The sequence below is a fragment of the Mustela putorius genome, unplaced genomic scaffold (genome assembly GCF_011764305.1).
Source record: "Mustela putorius furo isolate JIRA1106 unplaced genomic scaffold, ASM1176430v1.1 tig00000832_pilon_pilon_pilon, whole genome shotgun sequence".
Classification (NCBI taxonomy): Eukaryota; Metazoa; Chordata; class Mammalia; order Carnivora; family Mustelidae; genus Mustela; species Mustela putorius.
In genome coordinates this window covers 49202-72995 of record NW_025421491.1, presented here as the reverse complement: position 1 = coordinate 72995, position 23794 = coordinate 49202, and the positions used below count along the sequence as shown (strand labels likewise).

Below are 23794 nucleotides of genomic sequence, written 5' to 3'. Positions count from 1 at the left end.
AGTATGAAGATATGTTTCCAGATGGCGGAATTCAAAGATAGGTGTATTCATTTGCTTTCCAGTTGGGAAAAATTTTATTCTGGAAAAGTTGGGAACTTTCAAAGCCATCTTAACTGCCTATTTAAGGCTAAATCCATAGTTGGAAATTGGGAATCAGGGCTTAGGGTGGTGGGTAGATAGATTTTCCACATTACTTCCTATAAGCTTAGACTTATTTGAATAAAAACCCATCTATATCTAAACATCAAAAGTTTATAGACTGCTACACAGAGTAGTTCAGGCAAGGTTGATGAATAGTATTTGGGGTGTATTTGGTGGGCCTTCGAATTACATCGATAATCCTGCCAAACAGTTTTAGGAAACATTTAAGATAGTCCAAAGGAATGTAAATTTCAGCCCGAAATATCTGGGTTCTCATTTAAAGTACCAGCATTTAATCAGAATTAGAGTAGAAGTGTAAAGAGTGAAGATACTAAAGCTTTTAGTGTTTACTTGTGATTTTGCCTACATATTTTTTATAGGCCCCAGACATAATTAGTATGGATAATTACTATATTGACTGAGAAATTTAAGATCTTCTTTCCTGTGATCTGTAAACAGTATAATTACAGAATGAGTTTAGATTCATTTTACTTTTCATTTTTAAGAAGGTAATACAGAAGAATCTGGGTGAAAAAATTTTTATTTTGCTAGCAGAGTATTATGATTCAGCAAGATAACTAAGAGTGATGCAAGAAAAGGGTTCATTCTGAAGGTAGGAAAAGGAAGATTAGTAATTCTTTTTTTTTTTTTTTTTTTTTTTAGATTTTATTTATTTATTTGAGAGGGAGAGAGTATGAGAAGGGGGAGGGTCAGAGGGAGAAACAGACTCTCTGCCAAACAGGGAGCCCAATGCGGGACTCGACCCCAGGACTCCAGGATTGTGACCTGAGCTGAAGGCAGTCACTTAACCAACTGAGCCACCCAGGCACCCAAAAAGATTAGTAATTCTTAATGCATGAGATAGAACTAGTCTCTCATTGTCACATATTCCTTTTCTGCTATATAGGTCTTTGATTTAGAAGAAGTATTTCATATGCAGTACACAGTTAAGGTACAGATAGCCTTTATTTAGCTTTTAAGGAAAAATCCTTAGCCGTTAGCGTATCTTACTGACTTCTTATGTTTGTCAAATCCATGCAGTACCCATTAATCATTCTTTGTAAATGAATTTGGGAAAACCTTCCCATGTCAAATAAACATTTTCTGAAAATGAATTTTCTTGGGTGCTAAAAATTGGTGAGTTGATATAAGTCAGTATGAGCTCTTAACATTAGAATAGAGAACATCAGATACTTAATTTTTCTTTTACGGTTGAGCCTTCCACAAATCTGGTAAATTGGGAATGTGCTCTAAAGATTACCCTTTTAAGAATTTTCCTGGACATTATGAAACATTTAAAAAAGTTAAACTATAAAATCAATCTGCTTAGCACAAAGTTTTTACAGGTAAGGTATGAGCTTTGAAAAGGAAGACCTAAGTCCATTCAGATATACCTCATTTTAAGTGTTTTCCATTCATGTTCAGTACCCCCACAGAAATACTTTAATTTGGGTCATTAATGTATGTGAACTGAGATATTTTTCAAAGAAATGGAGTTCTTAAGACCAAATTACCCCTGAGCATCCGTAAGAAGATGAAAAGCTGTGTGGATGAGTGAAGGGGAGACCACTGATAACAATAGTGGTTTTCTGCTCGCTTGTTCAGGAACCTTGCTTATCGCTTCTGAACATTATGCCAATAAGTAAGGTAAAATGAAAACTAATGCATATAAAGTTAGCAGTTAGAAAATAGTTCAAAATTTCTCAGTTTTTTGGTAAATGACTCGTTAGTGAAGGCCAGAGAGTTTTAAGTTCTTGGCAGTTTTCTATGATTGTAATTTGATAAAGTAGAAAATATGAAATCATATTTTGGGTTGAGTTCAGCTGCTGCCTCTGATACTTTATAACTTCTCTTAAATCCTCATCTACTTTCCAAGTTTCCTTTTTGGCATTTTTTTCCTGTACTTTGCAAGATTGTTAATTTTTAAGACTATTTTCTATGACATGTAGCGGCTAAAGAGCATTTTTTAGAATTTAGGGGGTCTCTCATAATTTGAGATAATTATCTATGTTTTCTTTCTTAGCCTGTGGACATCTCAACAGCAATGAGTGAGCGGGCACTTGCTCAGAAAAGACTCAGTGAGAATGCATTTGACCTTGAAGCCATGAGCATGTTAAATCGAGCTCAGGAACGGGTATGTAGTTGTTCTAATGTCTAAGTGAGAATTTAATTAGATAGTTGTGTCATAAGCAAAGTCTGTGGCATGCTGTTGAAATGTAGGTCCTTATCTTAAAAATCCAAGGAAATAAATAATTTGGCATTATTAGTTTATTTAAAATGAAAGTGATTTGGGGCATGATCATTCATTTAGTAAATATTTATTGTGTACTATGTGGCAGGAACTGTTTAGGAGAATACAGTAGAAAAAATTCGCTGCCCTAAAGAGTTCGTTATCTGGTGTATAAAAGTAGCTCTGTGCCCATAGTAGTCCTTTGAAATGTAGGTACTATTATGACTTGCAGTTTCAGCGGAGGAAACTGACAGTGGTTAGTCAGCCTGAAGCAAGTATGATGCTGTATGTTAACTACACTGGAATTTAAAAAAAAAGTGATGAGGCAGTCTGAGTCCATGGTCTGTACTTTTAACAGTAGACAGCTTTTCCATTTGTCTTCTGCATTCCTTTGGTAGATCTGTATAGAAACAGTAAATACACATTCAGACAGATAAGAAAATAATACTGCCTGACAATACCAGGGTACAGTAAATCTACTTTGAAGGACCGACAACTGATTCTTTAACCTGCACAATAAATGTTGGTGATTAACGTAGTGCTCAGTTTTTAAAGAAAGCTGTTTTATGTGTTTGTACAATTTCCTGTGTTTATTACTCCTTAAACATGTCTCTCAAATTTATTCTGGATTTCTAATACCACAGAAAAGGTAGTTAAAAAACTCCGGTGGTTATGACGTTTATATGTGTACATAGGCAGAGGGTGGGGATCCTTTGCTGTACAAACTGTTCATGTATTCATGTGATACTTGGAAGGACGAGCATTACAGTTACGCTTTTTAGTTGTTAGAAATACATCTCAGATCTTGTTACAAATGGGACCCACTGAATGTTACCAAAGTGCTTCTTTGGAGCATTTAAGAAAAAATTTAAATACGTATAAAAATTCAGCATACTGTTTTAAAAGTTGAAGTTTCAGGTCAGCCTTTTCAAGAATGACCTAAACCGTTTCATGTAGTGAAATAAATCAGTGGGATTTTGACTAGGTAAGTACTTTTACTTAATTCATTGAGGCATTTGTTTTTCCTTCAGATCGATGCCTGGGCTCAGCTGAACTCCATTCCTGGTCAGTTTACTGGAAGTACGGGAGTGCAGGTTCTGACACAAGAGCAGTTGGCCAATACTGGTGCCCAAGCCTGGATTAAAAAGGTACACGACATCCGCATATATGAAAGTGGCCAAGTACAAAGTTAAGGTTTTTTTAGAAAATGTGTTACTAAAAATGCACAGAGGCCAGTGACTTTAACCAAAATTCATGAGTAAATTTGCGCTGTGTGCATACTCAAGATGGACACTGAAGATGGACCTGATTTGTGAGACAATGGCAGATGGATAAATGGGGCGTAAGAGCTGCTCAGTTTATATCCTCAAGTTTTATTTCTGTGTTGCTGCCACTGGGATTTTGGGGGGTGGTTTTTAAAAACTGTTTTGAATGCTAACGGTGTATCTTAGGTGCTGTGCAGAATGTTCCACAGTTCCTGTTGGACTACTAATCTAATGATTTCAAAGCAGTGGTTCTCAAATTTTTTCTCATCATGGGATACTTTATTACAGGTGTATTTTTGGTGGATCACTGCCCCCAAGAGCCCTCTTACCGTCCCAGTGTTTCCACTTCTCTGTTCCTCTGTCCTCCTTCCCCCTTCCGTAGTGCCTGTGCCCTCTTGTAAGCACTCTTGGCCCTTCCTCCTCACCCCTCTGGTGATCTCCAGTCCCCGATCCCAGTGGGTGTCCGCGGCCGGTTACAGCAAGTTGGTTGGGAGGCCCCAGGATTAGCTCTGCATGTGGTGATTTTGCCATGGGACTGGACGGCTGGGGAGGAGGGCTGGAGTGTGTGTGGGGGAGGGTGGGCAGTGCTGAAGGGGTGGTGACGCGGGTGGGGAGGGGACAGAGGATACTTCTCTGTGGACCACCATTTAGGCCCTGGTGGCCTCTGGTGATCCGCAGGCTCAATTTGAGAACCACTGATCTCATGAAAAAAACAGAGTAAGACCTAAATACAAGGGAGAGGACGGACGCCTCGTGCTGTGAAGATGTAGGTGCTCCTGGTTTCAGATTCCTGCAAGGAGACCTGTGCACTCCACCTACGGCTGCCTCATTGTTGGGGGAGTCTTAGGTGGTTATGAAGGGCTTTCTAAATGCCTTCTGGTGAAGGGATGTGGTTTGGTCGGATGGGTGATGGGAAATCTGTTTCAGGAGTACTGGCAGCATGGCAGTGCTGAACTGGGAGGCCGCGTGGTCTAAAGGATTGGGAAGGTTTCTTTATCCTGCTGTACTCCTGACTGCTTTTGTGATCATGGGCAAGTAATTGGAATTTCAGTCTCCAAGTGTCATAAGAAGACAAGTTCTTATTACTGCTTCTCAGGGTGGTAATTAATAGCGTGACGGGACTTAGCACCTATTGAAGAATGGCTGATTGCTAGGGAATGAACTGAATTTCGGCAAAAGGAGATTTTGGTTGCTTCAGAGCTTTTAATCTCATAATACTTCAATTTTGATAGCATTATCTCTAATGACCCTCTTATTAACAAATTAATATAAAACATATACCCTCAGTTTGTCTGTCATGGGGGGGAGATAGTTGCACATTATAATAGGTGTATGGTGGGCATATGGTCAGATTTATGGAAAATTTACAACTTGTTTATAATTTACTAGGGATCGGTATTAGAAAAAAGATGAAAATCTAGCAAAATATTTTAAATTTTGAATTCATTTTGGACTTAACTGTATTACAGTGTTTAAAAGTAGTGATTTGTTTAGTACTTGAAAATGGCTCTCATCTCATTGGGAAGAATTACAGTTATACACCTATTTGAATACTTTTAAGTCTTTCATACTATTTAATCTTGAAGCTGAGTGCTCAGTATTTCACGAAGTTAAACTTGAAGCTTATATGGGCATTTAGACACATACAGATTAAATAGTCTTGTACGTTATTAGATAGAAACTTCTGAATGCTATTCCATTGCAAAATTTTGGACTTCATTTGGATAATGAACTTGATCCATAATGCTTATATAGTTCTAAAAATCACGTTAACATAACCTGCAAAAAATGAATCTCTTAAGGATTAAATTGGTTCCCCGCAGACTTTCCCTTAATTTTTTTTGGACTTCCAGTCTTCTAGGCAGTTGACAGGTTTTAAATAATTCACATCATGTTAAATGTTATGTAAGTCATTTTGATAAATTAGGAGATTTGTTCATCAGAGAAGTTTCTAAATAAGAAGGCTGTGCTTTCAGAAAAACTACCATTTATATGTTTACAGAAGAACATTTGCTACTGATACAAAGGAGGGAACATTTATAAAAATGTGAAGTCATTAGCTGAAAATTTAACATCTTCACTGTCAAATACCACAAAATGTCTCTTTATTGCATTTAGAAAACTTTTTCAATGATCATACAGGTTTTCTTGCCTTGCTATTGCCCAGCACCCTCTTTTTTGTTAAAAACTCCACAGAATGACAACATTCTCCATATTCTTTTTAGTTTGTTACAGTATATTCTTAGATGAAAAAGAATGAAAAGTTTACCATTATTACTGTTTGTCAGTAAAACATTTTTAACTGGTAACTGACTTAAAAGAACCTTTCTTTTTTGGAATTGAGTGGTTGGAACAAGACCCGATGGGTATTGTTTGCTCTTACAGTTTCATTAGACTAAGCAGCTTTTTGGTGAACTGTGTACACACTGGGGTAAAGAAACATGAAGATAGTAGAGAATGGAAACTGAGTTGGAAGCCTGGGTTTTTTGGGGATTTGCATTATACTCTGCACAGTTGCCCTTTTTTTTAGGAGTGTTTCCTGGAAAAGAGGGGCGGATGAACCTGGAAGTAAGTAAAAGTCATTCTAGGTGTGTAGCAACAAGGCAGTCGATACCCAAGCATCAGCTAACTTTTCTCTTTATACATCAACACTGCATGGCCTGCACCAAATAAGGAACTGAACCAGGGGTATGTTTTTACCTCCACAGCTGCCTCCTTCCATCAGAGCACCTGGTTGAACTTAATGTCTAGTCACACGTCATTGGCATGCCTGCTCCCCAGCATATAATTTACAAAGCTGGGGAAAAAATAAGATGATACAGTTTTACTACTGTGTGTAAAAACAAGATAATAAAAAATTTAGTATTAACTTATCAATACAGGAAACGATTTATGCATACTCTTTCCAGAGCTACCAAAAGTTTTGACTCCCTCTGTTGATAAGTTAATGACTTTTGCTGTAGATTTGCTAGAAAATGTAAATCTAAAATTTAATAACAAGGGGAAGTAAAGCAGGATTTGGAGATGTTACAAATTTTTAAAAAATGGCCATAAACCTCAACAATAGAATTCGTTTGCTGATGTCCTTTAAAATAGAGGCATTGCCTGTTTATTTCTCAATGTGTGAAAACGACTGTTGACCATGCTAATGTAGATAGTTGTGCATCTTATGACATTAAGTGGTTTGCTGCTTTGATGGAAATTATGGTTCAGTGGGTTGGATACAAGAGAGATGACTGTTCACAGAATAACCTGTGAACTTTCACCCCTCTGTATGGAAACTTGTTTCAGGGCCAAATCCTTGTAGCTGTCTTCTTGCCCCGGTCAGTGCCAGCCCTACTATTCACAACACTGCTGCCACCGAGGCCTAGGTATGTAAACGCTTAAGGAGTTTTTTACAAGTCTTTTAACATCACGCTAGGTTTTAAAAGAATTCAGTTTCAGTTTGGTAGTAATGACAGGGTATTTTATGTGACTGTCCGTTTCTTACTGTGTAAATACAGAGACTTATCTTTTTTGCTTCATAGGGATTTTCTTAGTAAAATATTTATACTTGCTTTATGGTAGAATGGGGAAGAAAACTTGGGATGTTAACAGTATGCTTCTTCAGTGTCCAAACTATTTCTAAATGATTTCTGGGCTTTATTCATTAACTAGGTACACCTGGGACAATTAATATTATTGACTGTTTTAACATTGCCTTCTTTTTATTTTGCAAGCTAAGAAGAGATACCAGTGAACCTAAATAGTGGACGAAAACAGGAGTGTTCTAATTTTTTTTTTTTTTTTTTGGAGGGGGGCATGAGGGCCACTGTTTTAAACTGCCATTTATCTGCCTTATTTGACTTTGAAAATACTCTTATGTTAATGTGAAGTAATTAGAACATCCACACTACAGTATGTATATAAGTTATAGAAATTTTAATTGCTATATCAGATCTAGAAAAATAAGATTTTTTTTTAAAGTTACACTGAGTTTATAGCCAAATTCTAACTGTGCAATGGGGACATTTTACCTTTCTTTCTTTGGATAGGATCAGTTCTTAAGAGCAGCCCCGGTAACTGGAGGAATGGGAGCCGTTTTGATGAGAAAAATGGGATGGAGAGAAGGAGAAGGATTAGGAAAAAACAAAGAAGGAAATAAGGAGCCTATCCTAGTTGATTTTAAGACAGACCGAAAAGGTAACACATTGTTTCGGGAATGTTGATTATGCCTCCTTTAATATTTAGAGTTTCATTACCATCCTATTTTATTATTTTTTTTGAATTTTCCTTTTTTTTTTTTTTTAAGGTTTTATTTATTTATTTGACAGAGATCACAAGCAGGCACAGAGGTCGGGGAGAGAGGGAAAGGGAAGCAGGCTCCTGCTCAGCAGAGAGCCCGATGCGGGGCTGATCCCAGGACTCTGAGATCATGACCTGAGCCGAAGGCAGAGGCTTTAACCCACTGAACCACCCAGGTGCCCCATCCTGTTTTAAATTGAGCTCTATACCCAGTGTGGGCTTGAACTCACAACCCTGAGATCTTGAGTCCTACACTCTACTGACAGAGCCATCCAGGTGCCTCTTTAAAAAAAATTTTTTTCTTTTTCCCAAAGTAACCTTCCTATATTTTGATGTCCGTGATACTTAAGTGGGGCATATTTACGGCTGTTATGACATGAAAGTTCTGCCCATTTGTGGCAGCTTTTATGGATACGGATGGAGTCACTGATTGGAGCTAAAAGGTGGTCTTATATTAGTTGCTTAATATTACGGAAGTGTGCATAAATCAGTGTAATTGAAATTTCAACTAGATTTTAGTTTAGTAAATGGTATCCCCTTTTCTTTTTTCTTGACAGGGAACATATACTTCATATACTTGTCTTTGTTTCTAGGTAGGATGTAGTTTTTACCTTTCTCAGATATTTTATCCCACATATTCTCATTTCCTATTAGAGTGCTGTTTTGTCTTCATTTTATATAAACCCTTTTGGCATGTCCCTTTCTTAAGCTCTAGTTGAGTTTTCTTGGGCTGGGGCTGGAGACAGTTGCTGACCGCAGCATCAGCTGTTCGTATTACCTTGTGCTTGGGGCACCTTGGGACTTTTGTCTTTACTAGTACTTTGCTACTCAGGTGGAGATCTGTCTACATAGCCTGCACACAGTTGCTAAGTATTAAAAATACACTCAGGGGGGTGGGCTGCTGGGTGTCTCAGTCCATTAAACATCTGACTCTTGGTTTCAGCTCAGGTCATGATGCTCAGGGTTGTGAGATCGAGCCCTGCATTAGGCTTTGCACTAGGTGTGGTGCCTGCTTGGGATTCTCTCCCTCCTCTGCCCTCTGCCCTCACATAAAAATATGTATATATGTACTTAGTGCTCATTGATGACCGCCAGTTGGTACCTTTTAAATAATACCTTCCTTTGGAAAAACGTCTTACATAGATGGGGCTGAGCTGTCAGCTTTGTGATTTTAATAGCTCGTATAAATCCTGATTTTTAAGAACTGGGAAGTTCAAAACTGGAATTAATTTTCTTTAACTTTGCAAACAGAAAGGTAAAGTTGAAGTTAATGTAGTTAAATTACTCTGTCCGTGAATTTGGAAACCAACCAGCTCGGACCAAATTGTGTCTTATAAAATGTTTTGCATCAGAATTTCTATATTGTCATCCAGAGAATACTGTGATATTCTGTGAATACTGTGATGCCATTTTTTAAATTTGAAATTGGTAGGATTTATCATCATGATTCTCAAAATAGGCTGGAAATAGCATGAGAGTCATCCTTGCTGTGGCATCAGTTCAAATTTTGGATCAAATTAGGAAAGGACATTGTACTGATACCACATTGGCATTGTCTTAATACAAGTTGAACACATTTTTTGTGTGTCCTAGAAGGTGACTGGTTGGAAGAGAATAGCTGTGAATGTGTCATGTAGCTACAGGGAACATCCTTTTTGGAATTGTGTTAACAGTGTTGGGTTTTGAGAAGCATAGTGACAAAATTAGTGAGGAACTGATTGAAAATTCCCAGGAAAGCATGGATGTTGGCTAGTAATACAGTGAAATCCCATTGGAAAGGGAGATTATGCAGTGAGACTGTCTTCTGTTCATATCATTTGATAAGTCAGAAAGTGGTTGTTTGCTGGGAAAAATACAGACCCATTTCTAGAGACACCCTCTTTTTTTAATTGTTCAGGGTGTGTGGCCTAAAATCCTCACCTTTTGGGGAACTTTAATTGGGCATTTTGTTTAATGGCATTGGAAGCCTTTAGAAATCACTTGTAGTAAATAGCCACTACTTTTTAAACTTAGAAAGAAACAGTCCTGGAGATGTTAAATATGGCACTATTCATATTCTAAGTTTCTGTGTTCTCTGAACATTTGATTTTTTTTTTTCCAATTTCTAGTATCAAGGTATATGAACATGATGTATATGTTTATATATTGAAACATAGGGAAACAAGCCAAATTACATAAAAATTAAGGGTAGTGGGAGTTGAATATTTTATTGGAAGGCATAGGTTGTGATTCACGTTCCTAGAATCATTGTATAAGTTTAAAATGATGCTTTGGAGTTTATTCAGTGAACATTGGCTTTTTATTTTAAAGGTCTCGTTGCAGTAGGAGAAAGAGCACAAAAGCGGTCCGGAAACTTCTCTGCTGCAATGAAAGATCTGTCAGGTGAGAGCACATTTTAATTTCCTCTTGTCCCATCCCCCACCTTGAATTCCTAATTCGTTACCACAGAGAGTGAAAATTAATGGCTTTTTTCCCCTCTGTAGGCAAACATCCTGTGTCTGCTTTGATGGAAATCTGTAATAAGAGAAGGTGGCAACCACCAGAATTTCTCTTGGTCCATGATAGTGGCCCTGATCATCGCAAACATTTTCTCTTTAGGGTAAATATGAATTTCTGCATTATGTACCCTTATTAATTTGATGCCTAGAGGGTGAGGGATAAGCATTGTATGGTCACAGGATTGATACATTGTGGGTTGGGAGTGAAGATGTATGTGTGGGCAGAAGTGATAGGGATTTGGGATTTTAAAATAAGTATACTTTAACATGACCTGTTAATACCCTATTTTTCAAAAATGATGGAGGGAAAAAGATGGGCAAATCTGGTGGATCATTTGTTGACATTTTCTAATGGAACATGGAGAATTAATTTTAATAGTTTTATCAGGGTTTTTCTCCATTCCCTACCTCTCCCCCAACCCCGCCCTCCCATTTGGAGACCTGCTTTTAATTTGCAGTCCCTTTTCCCAAATGATTTGCTTTTTCTGGGTTGAAATTAATTTGACTTACACAGTGTGGGTGTTATATTTTGGTAAATTATTTTTCTAGCATTTAGTGAAAAAATACAAAGCTAATAGATATTAAAGTTTGATGCTGTTCTTATTGTATGTTTTTCTTGAATAGGTATTGAGAAATGGAAGCCCTTACCAGCCCAATTGTATGTTTTTCTTGAATAGGTATTGATAAATGGAAGCGCTTACCAGCCCAGCTTTGCCAGCCCTAATAAGAAGCATGCTAAAGCCACAGCAGCTACTGTGGTTCTTCAAGCAATGGGCCTTGTACCAAAGGACCTCATGGCTAATGCCACTTGCTTCAGGAGTGCCTCACGTAGATAGATTGAGGTTTTATATTAATCATTTCAGATAATTTTACTCTGCATCAAAATGTATTTCCTCTTTAATGTTGTAAATATTTGGCAATTTAAGACATTGTGTAAAAAGCAATCTGTACAAACATCTCCAGGCTTTGATTTTTGTACCATGGAAATTGTATTTAACCATACAGGGTTTTGGTATGTTTATATTGTTTACCTTAGTGATGTATTTGTTTAAGTGGCTAACATCCAAACGATTGTTTGAAGGCATCCGTAATCTTCAGTGTGGAATGTTAAATAACGCTTTTATACTGTATTTTGTACTATGATGTAACCTCCCTTCCTTATGGCTAGGCTGCTGTTAACACTTGCCTGTAATCAGTGAAGGGCTGTGCACCTTGTACTAGTTCACAATGGGTTCTGCTGGACAGATACTGGGCCAGTGTTATTGAGGTAATTAAGCAAGATCTGTTCCACAGGGCTAATGCCACCATCTCCCCTTAAAATTTTGTAGAGGTTATAAACAGAAAGTGGTATGTTGTGTGATGATCTGCACTAAGTCCTGCATTCCCATCAAAGCCACCTGGGCCATGAGAAGGGAGTCAAAATGAAGTCTGATTAGAATTCTACTGCAGAGGCCAAGTACATTTAGTATGGCATTGAGTTGTGATATAGTTTTACTTTGATGTGCATTTTGAATTTCAGCTACACCTAGATAGACGTTAAATGATAATTAAAATGCTGTAACCAACTTACCTAATAAAATCGGCACCCAGCCACTATTTTGTTGACTATGAGAAAGTTTTAAGTTTATGTTAATTTTTAGGGTCTGATAGAATATTTCATGTGTATTACAGTGGTATTCATAATGCTATGTCTCTAAACTTTATTTTCAAAAGCTTAAGGCCCAAATATAAACTTCTCTGGAATAAATGTGGTGTTTTATTTTCTGGATCATAAAGTGAACACATACTTCTTCACTGAATACTGTTATTTCTTTACCCAATGCTTTTGATTTCTAAGTACTTTTATTTTTAAGAAAATCTGAATTACACACACACACATACACACACGCACGCATGCACACACCCCTACAGGAGCAATAAATACTACTTTACCATGACAGCTGAGCATACATTACAATTATTAACACTATTCTGTGGGGAATACAAAATACCTTATCTGACTTAACATGCATTAAAAAACCAAATTTAATATCTTTGAGAAGAGAATAATTATAAATCAGAAGGAAAGCAGCAACTAAGAGACACATCAACAATCATCAGCTCAACAGGTATGGTCTACATTTGTTTTCTATCTTTATAAAAAGAACCTGCCTATAATTGCAGGTGATTTATCAAATATAGTTTTGCCCTGATGCCATCAGTCATAATGCCAGGAGATAACAGTAATTTAGCTTCAGTTCCCATTTGCAAGGAAAATCTGACATTCATGACATCAGTTTTCTACTCCGTTTATAAATTAGGTTGAAAGTCTGGAAGTCTCAAGTTACTGATGTTTCTAAGAAGTTGGGGGTTATCTTCATATCTGAACGAGCTAATCAGAGTAGTAAAAATGCTGATTTAAAATCTTAATCCTCTGTTTAACTCATGTAATAAAGTAAAAGATTAATGTTTATAAACATTTGAATATTTTAAAGATCGTTCTATTCCTTTAACTTCCAAAATGAACTTTAGAGCCAAAGGGATAACAATCTTGAATTTCCTTGCTAGAAGGCTTTTTTCCTCAAAGATTCCTTTTAGGCTTACTTTGATGTTCAGGATCTCCAATTATAAACGTAGTCACTCATTTCCACATGTCGTAAAGATGATTTTCCCAGTATTGGTGTTCGACTAAGTTGGTCCAGAGTCTTACGATGCAACCCACAGTTAGCGAGCTCCTCAAGAACGGTCTCCTGTGGAAATTTGTACTCAGGTCAGTTAGAAAGCACATCACTCTTTGGACACTCAGACTTCACTCTTGGGACTCCACCCGACGTGGGGCTCGAATTCACGACCCTGGCAAATGCTGCATGCTCTTCCAGCTAAACCAGCTAGTTCCCCTTTAGATTTTAAAGTAGGCTCCGTGCCCAGTGTGGGGCTTTTCAGTAATTAGGATTGATAACGCTGAACAGTACAGGTTAATAAACTGGTGGTATGGGTTGCATGCTCTACCAGCTGAGTCAGCCTGGCACCCCTGCACACACCGATTTTAGTCATTTCCATGGAACTTTGAAAAACACCTGCCTTACTTATTTGTTCATAGATAAAGGCAGTTCATTATCAATAGACATGAACCCTAAAAGTTTTCCAGCATCCACAAATAATTTTGGTTACTCTTAGAAGTCTGGCAAATGATAAAAGCATGAGGCAGTTTTAAAGGTCTTAATTATAACCTGTAAATAAAAACTATGACGAAAATTGCAGGCAAATACTAAATATCTGTAGTTGTTTATAATGAAAGAATCAGGTACTATAAAGTTCCAGATCTGAGGTGGCCATGAACACATAACTTGCCTTTTCTTTGTGTTGGGGAAGTTCCAGTCACGTTGAGTACAATCTAAATTCCTAACATCTACCTCAAAAAAACCAAACTTACCCCTTCATCTTAGTAATTAGGATTGATAAAGTTACAATTAGTGCAGTTTAACACCCTAAGACACAAGTTTGGCTTATAGTAACTCACTTCTTCCATCTGAGGAAACTAGCTACGATGAAATGCTTACAGCTGTTTACTATGTTCTTGTCCTTAAGATTTTATTTATCAGAGAGGGAGGGAGCATGCGCATTAAGCAGGGGGGACGGCAGGCAGAGGGGGCAGAGGGAGAAGCCGGCTCCCTGGCGAGCGAGGAGCCCAATGTGGGGCACGATCACAGGGCCTTGGGCTCATGACCTGAGCTGCTTAACCCACTGAGCCCCGCAGGCGTCCCTACAGCAGTCTCCTTACCTTACCCGGTCCTTCCTTCGCTGACGGGCAGGCGTTAAATACAGCAGTTGGCTCATGTGTATACAGTCCAGCAGAAAATGACCCCTTTTGTGCAGACTGGAGTAGCATGGTTACAGAATGCACACAGTGAGGCATGACGGGACCTGTGATCTCCAAACTAAACTGGTCTTTGTATCCAGAAAGAGCTTGTGTCTTCACATTGACACTTCGTGCCTTCAAGAAAATTTAAAGAAAAATTGACGGTCACCATCTCTCAAGCTTTTGTCCCTAGCCAAAGACTTGTTCAATAACTTCATGTGGGTTTTCCTCTCTACTAACCAATGATGGACTGAAGAAGGTAGAGCAGAGGCAAGAGTCCATGGTGTTGTAATAGCACTGTATGGTGACGGCAGCTACTACACATGACTGTAGCATAAAGTAGCTCACAAGACATCAAAAGAATGCTATAGGAGGAAAAATGTTAATTCTCCATCTGTAACGCACCTCCAAATTATGACTCAGTGTAAGCATGTTCTAAAGAATATAACTTTTCATGTGGTATCCTGACTTAGTAATACACTTGTCTTATTAAGAAAAATTTTTTTGAAGATTTTTATTTGAGAGAGAGCACAGAGGGGGAGAGAGGGAGAAGCAGGCTCCCCGCTGAGCAGAGAGCCCAATGCGGGGCTCGATCTCAGGACCCTGAGATCATGACCTGAGCCGAAGGCAGAGGCTTAACCAACCTGAGCCACCCAGGTGCCCTCAAAAATTTTTTTTCAAAGTAGGATTCATACCCAGCATGGAGCCCAGTTTGGGGCTTAAACTTAATGACCCTGAGATCAAGACCCGAGCTAAGAGAGGTTTAACCACTGAGCCACCCAGGTTCCCCCATAAAATTTTTTTTTAATGGAGGGCACCCGGATGGCTCACATGGTCAAGCATCTGCCTTTGGCTCAGGCCACGATTCAGGGGTTCTGGGAGAAGTCCCACATCAGACTCCCTGCTCAGTGGGAAGCCTGCTTCTCCCTCTGCTTCTCCCTCTCAATTTGTCCCTCATGAATAAATAAATAAAATCTTAAAATTTTTTTAGTGGAAATATAGTTGACACACAATGTTAACATAGGTTTCAGGGGTCCAATGGTGATTCTACAACTGTATCCATTCTGCTGTGCTCTCAAGTGTAGCTCCCACCTGTCGCTAGACAGTGCTGTCACAGCACCGCTGACTATGCTCCCGATGCGGTGACTTTCATTCCCGACTTCCTCTATTCCCTAGCTGGAAGCACGTACCTCCTCCCACTCCCCCTCACTCCCATTCCAGTTCAGTAACATAATTTCAATGCAGAATACTGGGCAAATAGAAGAATAAATTCTATTTTTTAAAAGTAAATAAAAATTCTACTGCTAATAACATTCACTATACCTTTTGTATTTACAAGCATAATTTTTTTCAGTACTGTAGATATATAGCTGTTCTTTTCACTTATCCATGATTCAAGTTTTGAGATTAATAATTTAACAACCTCGGCTAGGATCTTTACTGGTTAAGAAATGAGACAAAATGAGATCGAGCAACTTTTCCATATGGCAAAATGCTTTTGTTGCCAATCATATTTATTCAGTCAGAAAAAATTATTTTCATCTAATTCAAATAAAACATTTCTGTAATAACCATATTTTGATCTCATTTCTTTGATACATCTTTATAAATGAATGATTTTTTTCACTGGGAGGAAAGCAAAGACACAATCTGTACCATACAAAATGGCAGGAGTTATTAAAAATGAAGACTTTGATTTATTCTTAAAAGGCTAATTTATGAGGATCAGTGATTTATTCCCCCCTTTTCATTACCTTAAGCATTTGCATCGTGGCACCTCGGAAAGCTACAGGCGATAAGAGGGTTGGTGGAAGTCCTGCCTGTGGACCTGAGCTGGCAATTAAACTCTTAGAATTGATCAAAAAATTCAGCAGCGTCAGGGTATTCGTTCCCTTCACCAACACAACGGACTCCGGTCTGTGGTCCATTTGCACTTCATGTTTCTCTTTACATCTGAAGAGGACCATCAAGGAACTTGCAAATTTAAATCCCATAACCAATGGGGAAAAAACCTTGATTCTGAATCACTTCGGACCCTTTCTTCCCATTCCGAACTGGAAATGCTCTCGCCACCCAACTCTGCTGCCATTATAACTCAGTGGTTTAAATCAAAATGATTTCTCTTTGGCCATGTGAATTTGCTAGAAGTGGACACCTCACAAAAAGTAATTTCTTCTCTAGTCAAAAAAAAACCAAAAACACCAACCATGCTCTCCATGGAATTTCATTTTTTAAAAAAATAGTAGTAATTGTTCATGGTTTACTGGTACTGAGGGAGTTTGTTATTTAGTGTTGTGCTGGAAAATTAGTTTAAATATGATCTTAAGGTAATTTAAGATTATAGTCAAAGAAAGCTGTCCGTCACTATTACAAAAGTAGCTCAATAACGGAATTAAATGGAAACCAACTGCAGTTAACATAACAAAGGATACAGCTTGATAGAGAGCACATCTGGTTTTTTAATTTTATCTCGCACACCCATCTCTTCCAGCCAGGAAAAACTTTCATCTTCATCCTCGTCACTGATTACTTGTTCCCTAGAAAATTGTTACAGTTAAGAGTTTCCAGTTCATAAAACGGTTCCCTCTACAAAACAACTCTACCAAGTCCGTAAGTCCTTAGGTGACACAAAAGATGATTTTAATCACATACTCTCCCTGTCCCAGGCTGGTCCCAGGTGCCTTCTTCTCATGGCCATTTTCTTTTATTAACGGCAGAGAAAATTCAATACCTACGTGAGAAAAGAAGAATATAACTGAGTTTTCTTTAATATAATCTTTTTTTTTTTTAAAGATTTTATTTATTTATTTGACAGACAGAGATCACAAGTAGGCAGAGAGGCAGGCTGAAAGAGAGAGAGGAAGAAGCAGGCTCCCTGCCGAGCAGAGAGCCTGATGTGGGGCTCGATCCCAGGACCCTGGGATCATGACCTGAGCCGAAGGCAGCGGCTTAACCCACTGAGCCACCCAGGCGCCCTCTTTAATATAATCTTAAAGAACTTAACAGGTATGCCCTACTTTTACAGAGTATGAAATCTAAAGATCTGAGCTTTTACCCTTGATCTATTAAGGGACTAGCTTTCAAGCTTTCTTGACACTAGCCCAACACACACACACACACACACACACACACACACACATACCCTCTTTTCAAACAAAAGGTTCAGGAAACAATACACACTCTCACTGCATGTGGTAAGGTACTCTTTCGTAAAGTACTGACTGAACCTACTAAATAGATTCCATGATCATTAATGGTTGACCCAGTTGCAAAACTGTTACTAAAAGGGGGTGGATAATTTGTACTATCAAGGAATTTCTAGAGGAACATATTCAGATGGGAACTTCCCAGGTTAACACGTGGTGGTCAGATCAGAGAAGGGAATACCACTAACTTTTTTTTTTTTTTTTTAAAGATTTTATTTATTTATTTGACAGAGAGAGATCACAAGTAGGCAGAGAGGCAGGCAGAGAGAGAGAGAGGAGGAAGCAGGCTTCCTGCTGAGCAGAGAGCCCGATGCGGGACTCGATCCCAGGACTCTGAGATCATGACCTGAGCCGAAGGCAGCGGCTTAACCCACTGAGCCACCCAGGCACCCGGAATACCACTAACTTAAAGCTATGCATTGGGGACAGCTTAAAGCACTGCTGGGGAAAAAAAATCAGAAATAAAGATGGTTCTGTAGGTAAGATTGATAAAAGACCATTCAACTGGCAAAAAGACAATTCACATTTTAGCTTTTAAGGAAAGTAATTAAGATACAGTGTGGTATTCTCATTTTAAGCCAATGGTTTTACCTTCATTTTTCATAGCTTCTCTTATGCCTCTAGTTGTAGGAGATATGAGAGCTGTGATGACATCATTTCCTGCTAATCCTGCTGCGCGGAACAGGATGGTAAACTGGTATGTACAAACGTAGAAATATGGACAAAGTTTTGTCTTCAGCAGATTATAAAGAGAAGTGAAGCTCACAGACCTATGAAGCAGCAAAATTTAGATTTTTAAAATGTATTTAGCTTAGCATCTAAAATTCAGTTTTATATCATTCGGTTTGATACATGATTGAAAACATAATACATTTATTACTGAAAATGGTTCGAATTTTTGCCACTACATATATAACTTGGCTTTTACAGGACTCAGATCGGTCATGGGACTCACTGATGACTTCTAAATACTTTAACCAATAGTGTTTACTGCTTAATCACTAAATGTTTTTTCTTTAAATAAAACACAATTGCTAATTGGTTGCTGATCTTTCTCTGAGCAGCTTCTGCTGATGAGAAAGGAAGCAGCCACTGAGAATAACATAAAAGAACATCTGTATATGCTTATGGAACACTTACACATACTTCCACAACTGCACGAAGAGTGAATAAGAGTTTAAAAAAAATTAATTAATTTAAACATTCGTTATTAACAGCTTAGAAAAAATAATTCAAAAGGACACAGAGATCATTTTACTACTACACATTTCCACATCACAAATAAGGAGAGAACACTGGTAAAATGAAAATTCACTTTTGGATGCACCAGTTTTTAATCTTACCAGTCTCTCGGGGTGCCTGGGTGGCTCAGTGGGTTAAGCCTCTGCCTTCGGCTTGGGTCATGGTCTCAGGGTCCTGGGATGGAGTCCCGCATCAGGTTCTCTGCTCAGCGGGGAGCACTGCTTCCCCCTCTCTCCCTGCCTGCCTCTCTGCCTACTTATGATCTCTCTTCTCAAATAAATAAATAAAATCTTTAAAAAACAAAACAAAACAAACAACTGCCTGAAAAACGACAAAAAAAAAAAATCTTACCAGTCACTCATTAGAACGTGTTGCAAGGTTTCATCATTTGCCCAAGGGCTTATCTTTCCAGCCATTTTTCTATCAGCTCCGATGCGAGGGAACAGCGGTAGCCAAGGAAAGGCAGGGTGAAGCCAATAGATAAGACTCTGCTGGAAGGCACAACGGAGCTCAGTGGAGACTTTGGGATCCTAAAATCCAGAGATGATATTGGACAGCTTTGGGCACATTAGAAGTAGACGATTTCATTAAAAAGCATCGATATGCCACTAATTCTCAGAATCTTTACTGTTTCTTATGGGAAAGTATTAATAGCGGTTACAGCGCCTAAAAGGTGGTTTATTCTTGCCTGTGCTTCTTGACTGTTAAAACGTATCAGAAGGAAGACTTAAATACAGCGGGGAACGTTCCCTGGGCTCAGCACTGCCTGCCGCCTGCTACCACGGAGGATTGTGGGGATTTATGCTGCAGTAGGCGATACTACGTTCCGCCGCGCTCCCCTCACAACTGTTCCAACAGCAGCCAGTACAAATGGGGAACACGAACCCCAAATCCTCCAGATCTATTTATTAACAAAGCCGTACCAAGGCCTCTTTGAGGTAATCCCTTTTCATCTAGTTTGAGCTGATGGGCTGCTTGGGAGGCGAGCAATTCCATTTCTCCAAAACCATTCTAGAACTCATGACCTCCACTGCAGTATTTACAACACACTATCAACCCCGAAGCAAGAACTAGTATACAGAAAAAAAAAGAACACATGCCGTATCAGCAAAGCAGCGGAATAACCAATCTGCCTTTGCAATCCTACTCAATTGCTTTCCATTTCTTTCCCGTAGATTATCTTGCTTAAAAGACCTTAACAAAGAATGGCTTAGTTCAAACAATTCCTACCCAACCCATTAACTAATTCTCAGGACAGGTCCCTAAATTTAATGGGCAGTTACTGAATCTGACAGAAAAAACTGCATGAAAGCACCATTTAGGAAATACAAAATTTCCCAAGTCTTTGTGTCTCTAAATGTCAGAAGAACTTAATAGAAGGAAGTATCTGTGCCATTTTGCAGAGAAGCACGTTTTACAACTAATTTGTTCCTTTAACACTTATCTGTTTTCTCAGAATTACCTGTATACTTTGAGGCAAAGTAACTTCTGTTGCCCTACAATGTTGGATGACACCCTGAGCTTCTTCCTGGGCTTTCAAATGATCTGCCCAGGTAAAGGGTTGAGAAGAGGTGAAAAGGAGTCGAGTTTTAATACTCCAGTCCACAGGTAACTCGGTACTTTCTGAGGATGGAGTATCAGATTCGGAGAACGATACTTGCGGAGTCTTTTAGAAAACAGAGAACACAAAAATTAGTGGAGTACCAAAACCAAACCAACGAACCAACCCACCCACCCCAAAACCCCTTTGATTTATTTATTTATTTTTAAAAAGATTTTATTTATTTAATTAACAGAGATCACAAGTAGGCAGAGAGGCAGGCAGAGAGAGAGAGAAAGGAGGAAGCAGGCTCCCTGCTGAGCAGAGAACCTGATGCGGGACTCGATCCCAAGACCCTGAGATCATGACCTGAGCCGAAGGCAGCGGCTTAACCCACCGAGCCACCCAGGCGCCCCCCAAAACCCTTTTAATCTACAGATTTGATCAACCAGCACGATCACAGAAATGTCAAAATTTTATAAACTGTGTAAGTAACACTTAAAACACACTACACACTATGAAACACTCTAGAAAGAGTTACTCAACTGTGGTTTCGGACAGTGGTTTTCTCTGAGAAGCGGGGATTTATTGTTATGGGTGGTATTGGTGGAGGGGCACATTTTACCTGTCAGTTTATATATAGTTCTACATAGTTCAGTTACAAGAGGCATGTACTATTCCCATGATCATAATTAAAAAAGAAATCAAAATCTATTATTGATTTTGCTGTCAAAGCAAAAACCGGATTCCAAGTGTTTCATTATTTTTTAAAAGATTTATTTCTTTATTTCAGTAGGGGAGGAGCAGAGGGAGAAAGAAAGAACCTCCAGCAGACTGGGCAGGGAGCCTAACTCTGGCTCTTGCAACCCTGAGATCATGACCTGAACCGAAATTAGGAGTCAAACACATAACGGACTGAGCCATAGGAGGGCCCCTCCAGTGTTTTAAAAAGTACCTTTTAAGCCTCTAAAACTCGAACCAGGGCTAAGCAGCTCCTGCAGGGAAGAGTAAGAACTCAGGCAGGGCTCTTAAGAGGCCATATGTAAAAAGCATTTCCTGATTTTAAAATTTCCTTCTAGACTGTTTTGCTGTCTTTTCAAGGCAATTTTCGCCACTTTACAATGATTCTTTGAGGTGACATCACATAAAAATAACAGGTAAGGGGGAACTATTTTTTTCTTTTTTTAAAGATTTTATTTATTTATTTGAGACAGCGAGAGAGCGAGAGAGCGAGTTAGCACACAAACAGGGGGAGCGTAAGAGGGAGAAGGAGGCTCCCCGCTGAGCAGGGAGCCCAGGACCCTGGGGGAATTATTTCTAAAAGACCCCATCTATTTCCGTGAAAGGGAAAGTGGGTCTTAGCTCTTGTCGCCTGCTCCTATTAGGTCAAACTCTATCTGTTAAACCATCACAACAGGAAAATCCGCGGATTGTATCAAGAGATCGAGCGTGTGTTGTGGTGGTGTCAGCAAGGTTCCGCGACATGCCACAACCTGCGGAGGTCATCTGGGGATCGAGTCTGAAGATTCAGTTAAGGACAAAGTTCAAACTGCAGCGGAGCGTGGACTGATGAGCTGGAGCTGTCACCGGTCACACAGAAACAGTGTCAGAACAGCTGGAACAGGGGAACCTGTATCTACACCAACCCTGGCGTCGGTACCACGAGAAACACCATTTTTACATCGTATAAACTCCACGCCGGTGCCGATGCCATCTTGACAGCCCTGGCACAGATGATCACTCAGCACTCCCGGCAAAGCGATCTTGCAAGTAAATGTTTCTGAGAGGTATGGATTTAGATTGTAAGAGTATACATTCTAATAACATTTACAAACTATTACCTGGAGTAATTCGGCAACGGTTGTTCTTTCAGGAAACTTCTCTTCCCACAGCAAATCATTTTCCTGATTAGAATCTAAAAACTGAGGGGGGAAAACATCGGTTCTTTTCAGTCCTAAGTGATGCTGGAGTTCGCGTGAACACGGACAGCCTCGCCAGGGACACGAGTTCCTCCGCGAAGGCAAGTGCAGGAATTCACATGCAAATCACTAGCTCAGGGTTTCAGTCCGAACTTTACTGTCAAATGGCGTGGTGGGGGGGGGGGGGCGGGGATACGTGCGCCTAATAACTGATGTAGAGATCTCAAAAGTTTCAAAAGGCTCTGGGGTAAGAAAAGGGCTAGGAAATTCGGACTCCAGGACTCCCGAGCATTCCTCTTTCTCCAGGATATTTTCGAGCGCGGGAGAAGGGAGGGTCTCCTGTAACCTTCCCACTGAGCAGCGGCCCTCCTGGAGGAGTCGCTCCGGGATTTTTCGAGCCGTCTTCCCACTGACCTCTAACCCTCAGGGGCCCAAGCCCGGCAGGACCGCGGGGGGCGCGCCCCAGGGCCCTGCGCTTCCCTCAGGGCGGGCGGCCGGAGCGCTCGCGGGGCGCGCTCCACACAAAGCCCAGCTTCCAGAGCGGCCTCTCCCAAGGCTCAGGGCCCCTCGACCGCGGCGCCTGCCTTCCTCCGCGCCCATTTCCCCTCGACCGCGACAACTTGCCCGGATTTCACAGCGAATCCCCGCACTACGAGAGCCCCTCGCCGGCCAGGCCCGGCACACTCACCGGGCCCTCCGCCTCCTGCGGGCCGCGGGGCTGCCCGTCGGGGGGCTCCGCGGCGGCCGGCGGCCGGTTGTCCAGGCGGGCGAACGGGTTCCTGCGGGTCGCGGCCGGGCCGCCGCCGCCTCTGCCCGCCGCCGCCGCCGCCGGGAAGGGGCGGAGGAGCAGCCCGGCCGCCAGAGCGGCGCGGCGCGGCGCCGGCTCGGGCTGCTCCCCGGGTGAGGCGGCCGCCCCGCGGCTCCGGACCCGTTTTCGTCGGAGCCGCAAAGTCTCGGGGGGCTTCTTGAAATTGGGCGAGTAGCCAGGCACCGAGAGGGCCATAACGCGCGGCTCACGCAGAGGGGCCGGCCGGCCTCCCCGCCGGCGCTTCCCGCGCGCGCCGGCCCCGCCCCCGACGTGGCCCCGCCCCCGAGGCGCGGCAGAGCGCGAGCGACGTCGGCCGCCCTCGAGGCTCCACCCCCATGCCTTGGTCGGGTCTGGTCCCCTCCGCTCCCCGGCGCTCCGGCTGGGTCCTTGGCTGCAGTTGGGTCGCGGGAGCCGAGAGGCCCCGGGTCCGGGGCACCGACGGGCACTCCCCTATCTGGCACCGAAATAACTGACACGCCATTTAAATCTGCAGCAGAGATGTAATGGGCCCAGAACATGGCGCTTGGATGAAAAGGAGACGTCACACTTGAGCTGCAGCTTCTTAGGTTTACAGAGGGCAGCGGCGACGTCTAGAGCTGGCGAGAGCGCCCTGCGCCTCCCTGCCCCTGGCCGAAGAAAATAGAGAACCCCGGCAGGCATCAGCAAGTGCAGCCTCCTAGCCCCTGCCACGCATGGCCACAGCAGCCCCCAATCGCCTCCACCCCGCACACGCTGCAGCTGCCGCCGGCAAGTTACGGTGCTGGTCCTGTTTGATCCCGAGGAAACCCTGAAATAAATGAGTGCTTGAAAAATTTTTAAAGTG

At 40.9% G+C, this 23794-nt stretch overlaps 2 protein-coding genes across 5 annotated transcripts in view; one reads left to right on the top strand and one right to left on the bottom strand.

The window, feature by feature from the left end:
- SON (SON DNA and RNA binding protein) overlaps positions 1 to 12165 on the top strand; it is a 33179-nt gene extending 21014 nt beyond the window's left edge. The window contains 8 exon segments of the mRNA XM_045085126.1: positions 2165 to 2275; positions 3403 to 3519; positions 7671 to 7818; positions 10231 to 10302; positions 10404 to 10519; positions 11096 to 11224; positions 11226 to 11282; positions 11285 to 12165. Of these exon segments, the coding sequence (XP_044941061.1) occupies positions 2165 to 2275; positions 3403 to 3519; positions 7671 to 7818; positions 10231 to 10302; positions 10404 to 10519; positions 11096 to 11224; positions 11226 to 11282; positions 11285 to 11470 (936 nt within the window). The 3' untranslated portion in view covers positions 11471 to 12165.
- On the bottom strand, positions 1089 to 23692 carry DONSON (DNA replication fork stabilization factor DONSON). 4 transcript variants are annotated; one of them, XM_045085129.1, is made up of 11 exons: positions 22852 to 23692; positions 22086 to 22166; positions 20167 to 20370; positions 19056 to 19234; positions 18054 to 18232; positions 16909 to 16987; positions 16689 to 16793; positions 16011 to 16209; positions 14179 to 14391; positions 13002 to 13147; positions 1089 to 2771 (listed from the first exon to the last, which is right to left on the bottom strand). In XM_045085129.1, exons 1-10 carry the CDS (start codon positions 23164 to 23166, stop codon positions 13010 to 13012), a joined length of 1692 nt encoding a protein of 563 aa, XP_044941064.1. In that variant the 5' UTR covers positions 23167 to 23692; the 3' UTR covers positions 1089 to 2771; positions 13002 to 13009. The 4 variants fall into 4 exon arrangements, with proteins under 4 accessions (XP_044941064.1, XP_044941063.1, XP_044941062.1 ...); XM_045085128.1 differs by lacking the exon at positions 1089 to 2771 and adding an exon at positions 6050 to 6433; XM_045085127.1 differs by lacking the exon at positions 1089 to 2771 and having other exon boundaries at positions 12157 to 13147.
- Between the last annotated feature and the right edge of the window lie 102 nt (positions 23693 to 23794).